The following is a 7,827-nucleotide window of genomic DNA, read 5'->3' as shown; positions in this document are numbered from 1 at the left end:
TCCGACTCCATGGGGAACTTCACAAAGAGCCAAGAAAAGCGCGAAGAGCAGCAGCTCGCTAATGAAAACGGTGCCCATCTTGGCAATGCCATCACTGGGACTGCGGCACGGGGTGGCTGGAGCTGGACGCTGGGCATGACACAAGGAGCAGCTCCTGGGGCACCTGCTGCCGGCCAGGGCGGGCGGCAGCGGGCAGGCAGCACCCCGGGCACGCACCGGGTCCTCTCCATGGACTCAACGCTTGCTCCGAGAGACCCCCGAGCTCCCGGCCAGTTTGGGCACCCCGTCGTGGTCCCTGAGGATAAACAAGAAGAAGCAAAAAGTAGATGGAAAGAGGGGAACTTTAATGTCTACCTCAGCGATTTGATCCCTGTGGACCGAGCCATAGCGGACACCAGGCCTGCCGGGTAAGATCCGATTCCGCTGCACAGGTACCTGCGCCGTGCCCCTGGGAACCTGCTCGGTGGCTTCCAGGAGGGATGCTGGGCACTCCCAGGCCTTAGCTTCGTGCATGCTGGCCATGAGACGGCTCTGCCTTTCCAGTAAGAGCAGCTTGTTGTTAAACATGGGTAGGACTGCAGATCGTTGTACCCCGCTGCGCCCTGCTGTCCTCTGAGGCTGGGGCAACGTGAGGCGGACAGTGGGGGTCGGGTTTCTTCATGCCTTAAAACCTGGTTTGCCAGATGCAGCACTGGGTACCGTTTGGTTTCAATATTCATGTGTTTGGCTCCTGGAGCACTCCTGCACCCCACCGATGTGTCTCGATGCAGCAGAGCTGGTGGCACCGTTGCCCTTCTGCCACAGAGCTCTGTGGAGGTGGCTTGGGGGACTCAGGTCTGTGGGCACACGCGGACAGGGATGCGGAGTTTTGGGTCAGAAAACTGTCATTCAGTGACAGCTGTCCCTGTGAAATGCGACGATGTGGTGCTGAGGGACACGGCTTAGTGGTGACTTGGCAGTGCTGGGGAAATGGTTGGACTTGATGGGCTTAAAGGTCTTTTCCAACCACAACGATTCTGTGAGTGAGGGGCTGGAGGGGCTCCTGCTGATCCACTGTGCCTGGATGGTTGCAGGGAAGATTCAGGTAAGGTGTCAGCTCAGGAGACAGCTCCAGCACTCAGCTTCTCCTGCTGCAAACACCTTGGCAGGTGAGACGTGCCTTGCGCAGAGACCCTCCCGTGTCCCTCTTTGCCACACTCGCAGACCGTGTGTGTGGAGGGGTGGGAGTTGTGCTGTGATTTGTCCCCCATCCTACAGGACAACACACAGACATTCCTGCAATGTGGTCGGTGCTCACCTGTGAGCCGAGGCGAGGCTCTGCGCGGGAAGGAGGGAGACAGCTGGGACAGCTTTCTGGTGGACAGAGGGTGCCCACCAAAAGCCACCTGTGCTCAGAGAAAGAGCCGGGTGGCTCAAAGCCGGCGTGGTGTTTGGTCTGTGACAGCAAAGCCGTGGAATTTTGGAGCAGAAACCACCCCCCGCAGCCTGCCTGCCTCCAGAGAACCACACAGCATTGCTGGCCAGGCATCTCGGGGAACGCCTTGGCCAAACAGGGGCGCGTCCCTGATGTGTGCTGCCGCAGCGGGGCATGAGGTCACTGGAAGTTCCCCTGGGCACCCCGACGCTGGCAGGAGCCTGTGCAGCTCTAACCTCGGCCTGTTGGCACGGCGGAAATCGGACTGTAAGTGCCAGCTCACGGCAATGGCTATTTTTTTCTGGAGTCTTCCGGCCTCTCCCAGTTTAGACTCCAGCTCCTCTTGTGGTCCTTGCTGAAAACCGCTGAAATTTGGCCAACAGGAAGCTTGTCCTGTCTCAGCCTTCAACCTGTCTACCCGCATGCAACCACTTCCTGAGCTTTACTGGCGGTTCTGGGGCTTGCTGAGCACCATGCCTCTGCTGAAATGTGTGCGGGAAGGGGCAGAGTGGGACCCCTCCCGGAGGGTGGGATCCCACCTCGGAGAGCGGGAGGAGGGACCCAAAGCAACTTCAGCATCTTAAGCGCCTGCATCGGGTGACTTTCAGGGTGATGTCACCAGAACAGAAAAGCTGTGGGCAACTTTTGTTGAAACGCCTGTTCAGGGGTGGGATTTCAGAAGGATTTGACTTCAATGCAATGAGAGTTGTACATATTCAGTATGACACGCGCATATACAGGAAGCGCATATGTAAGTCCGAATAACGAAGACACGGAGCCCAGACTCACTCAGGCCGTCGTGAAGTATCTTTAGCTGGGGGTCAGCAGTAACAAACCCATTGCTCTCTGCCCAGAGATTCTACTTTTGTAGGTCAGAAGGGAGAGGACAAGGTTCATCAGTTGGAGGTTTCCCATCACCCTTGTGCACACGTTTTCCAGCTGCCCAGGGTATGTGGGGGCTTTGGCCAAGAGCCTCTTTGCTGCTAATGAAGGGGCTGAAGTTCGTCCTTCCCCCATAAGCTGCCTCCTTGGGTTTGCTGTGGGAGCAACTACAGATTTGTCTCTTTTCTCCAAGTTTGGCTGCCCCCCGTTCTGCCTCCTCACATGCAACCTGTTCAGCAGCTGCCTCCTCTCCATCGACGCGGGAGTCCTGCCAGCATTGCCAAACCAACCCCCTGCGCTGTGGAGAGGTCCCATCGCCACGGGCCAACACCCTTACGGCTTCCAGCCAAACCGTGCCGAAGAGCACGTCCCGTCCTGGCTGAGCCAGCCCTGGTTGCTGCCCGAGGTGAGCCAGGCTGCAGGAGGAGGTGGAAAGACCCGTCTCGAGGATTGCAACAGAGAATAACTCTGGGGTTATTTTCACTTACCCAGAGCACTTCCGATTAGCTGCGAAGCCCTGAGATACCCCTGAGTTTTCTCCAAAACACCACGTGGTCTGAGCCATGTGGTGCCCTGGCATCAGCCTTGAGTCAGCACGAACTCGAGGGCCCCTTCAGGCAGAAGAACAAGAAGTCAGTTGTCCGCACACTCCCATGTCCCTGTTTTCTGGCTGTTGCTGACAGCAGAGCGAGCGGCGGGTGTGGCTCATCACGGAGAAGTTAATTTTCTGCCCCCGCAGGTAGGCTGGTGCTGGTCCTCCCTGCAGGAGCTCTGCTCTGGAAGGACGAGAGAGGAAACCTGCCATCAGATTCAGCGTGTTGATGAGAGAGAGTAAGCAAGTCCCCGCAGTTCGTGGGTGATCTGGGATCAGCCGGCTGGCACGGGGGAGAGGAGCTCTCTGCTGGAGATCCGCTCGGTGTAGGGGAGCTGGGGAAGCCTGTGCCCCATGGCACGCAGCAAAGTGGAGCGTGACTTGCACGTGGAAGATGGGGAAGGCTGCTCATTGACCTTTTGTTCATGCACAGGCCTGACCCAGCCAATGTATTTTTGCCTCTCGTGGAATAAAATGACAAACCCGTAGACGTGGGAGAAATGTTATCACCGCTCGGATCTGCCGATGGGTATCACTGGTTGTTGGTGAGGGAGGCGGGTGCCGCTCGGAGCCCCTGCCCGTGGGCTCGCTGGGGAGGGCTGGGTGTTCAGGCTGTGAGACACAGGGTGCTCGGGAAGCCAGCACCAGCACATGAAATTCAAATGCTTGAATGCTTTCCACAAGTTGCTGTGCCAGGTAGCCCTTCATGGGAACGGCCATTTCCCTGCGTTTTTAACCGCAGCCCATCTCATTTTTTCTGGCAAGGCTGTCTCACACAGCGGGATCCCAAGCCCTGCAGGTGCTTGGAGCATCACAGGACCCTTTCCCCGCATGAGTCCCCAAGAGCAGTGGTGCAGAGCTGGGATCAGCCTCACTGCCAGGGCCCTGGTTGCTCACAGGGAGGAGATATTGTCACCCAGGGCAGGGTGTGACAAAGAGGTCCCAGCCGGGAAGGAGTGAGCACATCCTTTTCCGTGGGGTGAATCAGAGAGGGACCCTGGGGCTGTGTGGGGAGTTGCCACCCCTCTGTTCCCTCTCCCAACAGAATCCCGTTGCAGGGCTTTGCCTCCACATTTCACCTTCAGCATTTCCACCCTCCCTGCGTGTTTTCCCAGCAAACACCGGTCTGGAGGATTTCAGGAGTGTGAGTGTGTGTTGCCGTTGCAGGTGCTCTGAGCAGTGGGTTCATGACGACCTCCCAACCACCACCATCATCATGTGCTTCGTGGATGAAGTGTGGTCCACCCTGCTCCGCTCCGTTCACAGCGTCCTCAGCAGATCTCCTCCACACCTGATCGAAGAAATCATTTTGGTGGATGACTTCAGCACTAAAGGTAGGTGAAGCTTCTTCTGCCTTTATGAAACTAATGTAACTTGAGGCCAAAATACAATTTGTTCTCTGTAATTCGATTCTCAATAGCAGAGAAATTGCATTTTCTCCTTTCGCTGTATCAAAGCACATCCCCAGCCTTCGCTGTTACCTTTCCAGATGGCAGGGTCAGAGGCCAGATGGCCAGATGGGGGGTGGCTGTGGTGGACCGAGCTGTGGTGTTCTCCCAGCACCCTGCCAGTCTTTACCATTTGCATCTCTCCCATCGCAGTTCACCCATTTGCTACATTTACAGCTGTGCATCACTAAGTTGTAAAGCATTGTAGAGGGTTGTGCAGGCATGTCCCAGGCTGCCCAGGGCAGTGGTGGAGTCCCCATCCCTGGAGGGGTTTCCCAGCCGTGTGGAGGTGCTGCTGAGGGACAGGGGGCAGGGGGGACCTGGCAGTGCTGGGGAACGAGGGGACATGAGTAGCTGAAACCCAAATGACTCTGTGGCGCTGAGTTTACACTCCTGTGCTGCTTTGCCCATGTGCCAGAGGCTGGCGGAGGCGCTGCCGTCCAGGAGCATCACAGAGCTCAGTCCTACCCCACCCACGCATCCTCATGGCGTCCTGGCTCAAGGGCTTGTGCATCCATAAAGACGCTGTCACCCTGCTCCGTGCTGTCCCCAGATGAGTGGCCCAGTGTTTTCGGTGCTGGTGGCAGGGCAGGAGCAGCACGCACTTCCCAGGCTGCTCAGAGAATAGGGTGGTTGCGGTAGAAGCAGCGACGAGCCGGAGGTCTGTGCGTGCACGGCGGCTTTGCCCGCGTGTTCAGGTGGTCCCGAACCTCTGCTTTGTAATGCTTTGGCTCTCTGCTGGCTTCAGCCCTGAAAAATGAAGGAATGATGTAATTTTCCAACCGCTGGTTCTTCATGGAACGTCTTGTCTCAGACGACTTCAGAGCTCACGCCACACATACGGAGAGCCCACAATGCAACAGGACAAGAGATGCAAAACAGCAGGAGAAGACTCAATTCGGTCATCTTTGAAATACTCGTTAAAACACTTTCTTACCATTTCCCATAGAAGCACCTTCCCAAGTTTCCTCTTTCCTTTCTCCTGTGGTTTCCCTTTGTATCTGCTCATTAGCCAGCGATCATCTGAGGCGCTGGCTTTGCAGCCAAAACCTCACCGGAGCACCTTCCTCACACCCCTTTTCCTCAGAGTTTACCACCAGCTGCCTCCACAGCCACTGGAAACCGTGACAAAACAACCTGGTAAGTGGAGACATGCCGCAGCAAACCCTGGTGGAGTTTATCACAGAATCACAGACCTTCAAGGTCATCGAGTCCAACCGTTAACCCGGCACTGCCAAGCTTAAACCCAGCTTGCATCCTTAAGTGCGGTGCTTAATATCGAGCAATTTATAGAGCACACAAAAAATATTTTTTTAGGCAAAGGAAAAAAATTCGCAGCCAGATTTTAACTGCAGTAATAGCGCGATGTTCACACCCCAGACCCGAGCACCCTGCTGTGTCTGGAGATGCTTCCGGGGAAAATCTGCCCACTGCTTTTCACCCTGGAAGTGGGTGTGAAATGGGTAAGGCAACCTCAGCCTCTCCTCCTGCCTCTCTGCAGAGTACCTCAAGGAGAAGCTGGACAGATACATGTCGCGGTTCCCAAAAGTGAAGATCCTCCATCTCAAGGAGAGGCACGGGCTAATACGGGCCCGACTGGCGGGAGCGGAGATCGCCAAAGGTAAATGTAAAATGACAAAAGCCGTTTTACAGCCCTGTCCAGGCCCCCCAGAGGTGCCAATCAGCCATCTCCAGCACCAAGTCTGAGTCCCCTCCCAATGAACTGAGGGCACCTTCTGGGTCTGCAGAGCGCAAGGGACTGTCAAGAGGATGAGCTGCGCCTTGTCTGACAAGTCTCTTGGCTTTAGGGTCTGGAGCACAATGCGCTGAGGAGTGAATGAGGGACCTGGGGATGGTGAGCCTGGAGAAAAGGAGGCTCCGGGGAGACCTTCTGGCTCTGACAACTCCCTGACAGGAGGGTGCAGCGAGGGAGGGGTCGGTCTCTTCTCCCCAGGAACAAGAGACAGGACGAGAGGAACCGGCCTCCAGTTGCCCCAGGGGAGGTTGAGGTTGTCCCTGAGGAGCTGTTTCTGTCCCGCTGGGGTTGTGCAGGCGTGTCGCAGGCTGCCCAGGGCAGTGGTGGAGTCCCCATCCCTGGAGGGGTTTCCCAGCCGTGTGGAGGTGCTGCTGAGGGACAGGGGGCAGGGGGGCCCTGCCAGTGCTGGGGAACGAGGGGACTCAAGATGCTGAGAGGTTTTTTCCAACCAAGACGATTCTATGGTTCTGTGGTTGTCTGTCACCTCAGCACAGCCCTGGCCAGCAGCAGTTGGAATCTCCAGCCATGCCACCCAGCTCCATGACCTGCCCAGCCAGGCCATGTCGGCACCGACGCAGCGATTCTTGCCGGGAGCCGCCCTGCTCCTAAACTGCAATGACCGAGCGGTGAAAACATGCTCGGGGCTACGGCTGGGAGGGTTTGGGAGCCGTGGAGGGTTGTACCACCATCAGCAGACCCCAGGCCCATGTGGGAGGGGGACGGGACACCTGAGGCCTGATGGTGCCCTGGCCTCTGTCGCAGGCGCTGTCCTGACGTTCCTGGACTCGCACGTGGAGTGCAACGTGGGGTGGCTGGAGCCGCTGCTGGAGAGGGTCCGCCTGAGCCGGGCCAAGGTTGCCTGCCCTGTCATCGAGGTCATCAGCGACAAGGACATGAGGTGAGGCTGCTCATGCACCCGGGAAACCCAAAACCTGTGCCAGTGGCTTGAGCGAAACCTCTTACTGGCACCACCAGCGTATTAATTATGGGAAGGCACAGGCCAGAGCTCCTGCCGGGCCTTCAGCGCTGTTTCACAAGGGATACGTGATGCTGGTGTACACCAGAAACCAGCATTAGCAGTGGGGGTGGCCCCGCCATTTACCACACAAGCCTTTCCCCTCTTTCATGACTTTTAGTACATGAAGAGGATTCCTGGTGAAATTGGTTAAAATCCTGTTTTAATTAGCGTACAGATACTTGTCTTCACTCATTAAGGGTGACATTTCAATCAGGAGTGTGACTCAGAATTAGTCATGCTGATCTTTTCCCCGTTTAGTTACATGACCGTGGACAACTTTCAGCGTTGGATTTTCACTTGGCCAATGAATTTTGGATGGAGGCAGATTCCACAAGAGGTCATCGAGAAAAATAAAATCAAGGAAACTGATATCATAAGGTAAAAAAAGCGAAGGTGAGAACCAAGCTCAAATAATTTAGGAACAAAGGCTCCTTCCAGGCCAAAAGTTGTTCCTTCAGTCGTAAGGACGACAGAGGCAGTGGTCACCGCGGGCAGTCATGTCACCAGACATGGGCAAGGCCCAGCACCTTCCTCACCCCTCGGGTACCACCGGCACTTTGCTGGTGCCACCAGTGCCAGGGGAACAAACCACTGCATGTTTCCCTTCCCTGCCCCATCATGGCCTTCGGGGTGAGCAAAACCACCCCCACACCAACCGTGTTGATGTTGCATCCGTCAGCCAGTGGCAGGGTCCGGGGGGCCGGCCGGGTGGGAGAG

At 56.5% G+C, this 7,827-nt stretch overlaps 1 protein-coding gene across 1 annotated transcript in view; it reads left to right on the top strand.

Annotated features, from left to right (window-relative positions):
• The first annotated feature begins 9 nt into the window (after nt 1–9).
• GALNT5 (polypeptide N-acetylgalactosaminyltransferase 5) overlaps nt 10–7,827 on the top strand; it is a 14,784-nt gene continuing 6,966 nt past the window's right edge. The window contains exons 1-5 of the mRNA XM_010135426.1: nt 10–407; nt 4,056–4,222; nt 5,838–5,957; nt 6,855–6,990; nt 7,369–7,488. Coding sequence (XP_010133728.1) covers nt 10–407; nt 4,056–4,222; nt 5,838–5,957; nt 6,855–6,990; nt 7,369–7,488 — 941 coding nt within the window. The remainder of the gene's footprint in view (nt 408–4,055; nt 4,223–5,837; nt 5,958–6,854; nt 6,991–7,368; nt 7,489–7,827) is intronic.

The sequence above is a fragment of the Buceros rhinoceros genome, unplaced genomic scaffold (assembly GCF_000710305.1).
Source record: "Buceros rhinoceros silvestris isolate BGI_N320 unplaced genomic scaffold, ASM71030v1 scaffold8094, whole genome shotgun sequence".
Taxonomy (NCBI): domain Eukaryota; kingdom Metazoa; phylum Chordata; class Aves; order Bucerotiformes; family Bucerotidae; genus Buceros; species Buceros rhinoceros.
Note: the sequence above shows the minus strand (reverse complement) of the source record. Positions and strands in the feature narration are given on the sequence as shown.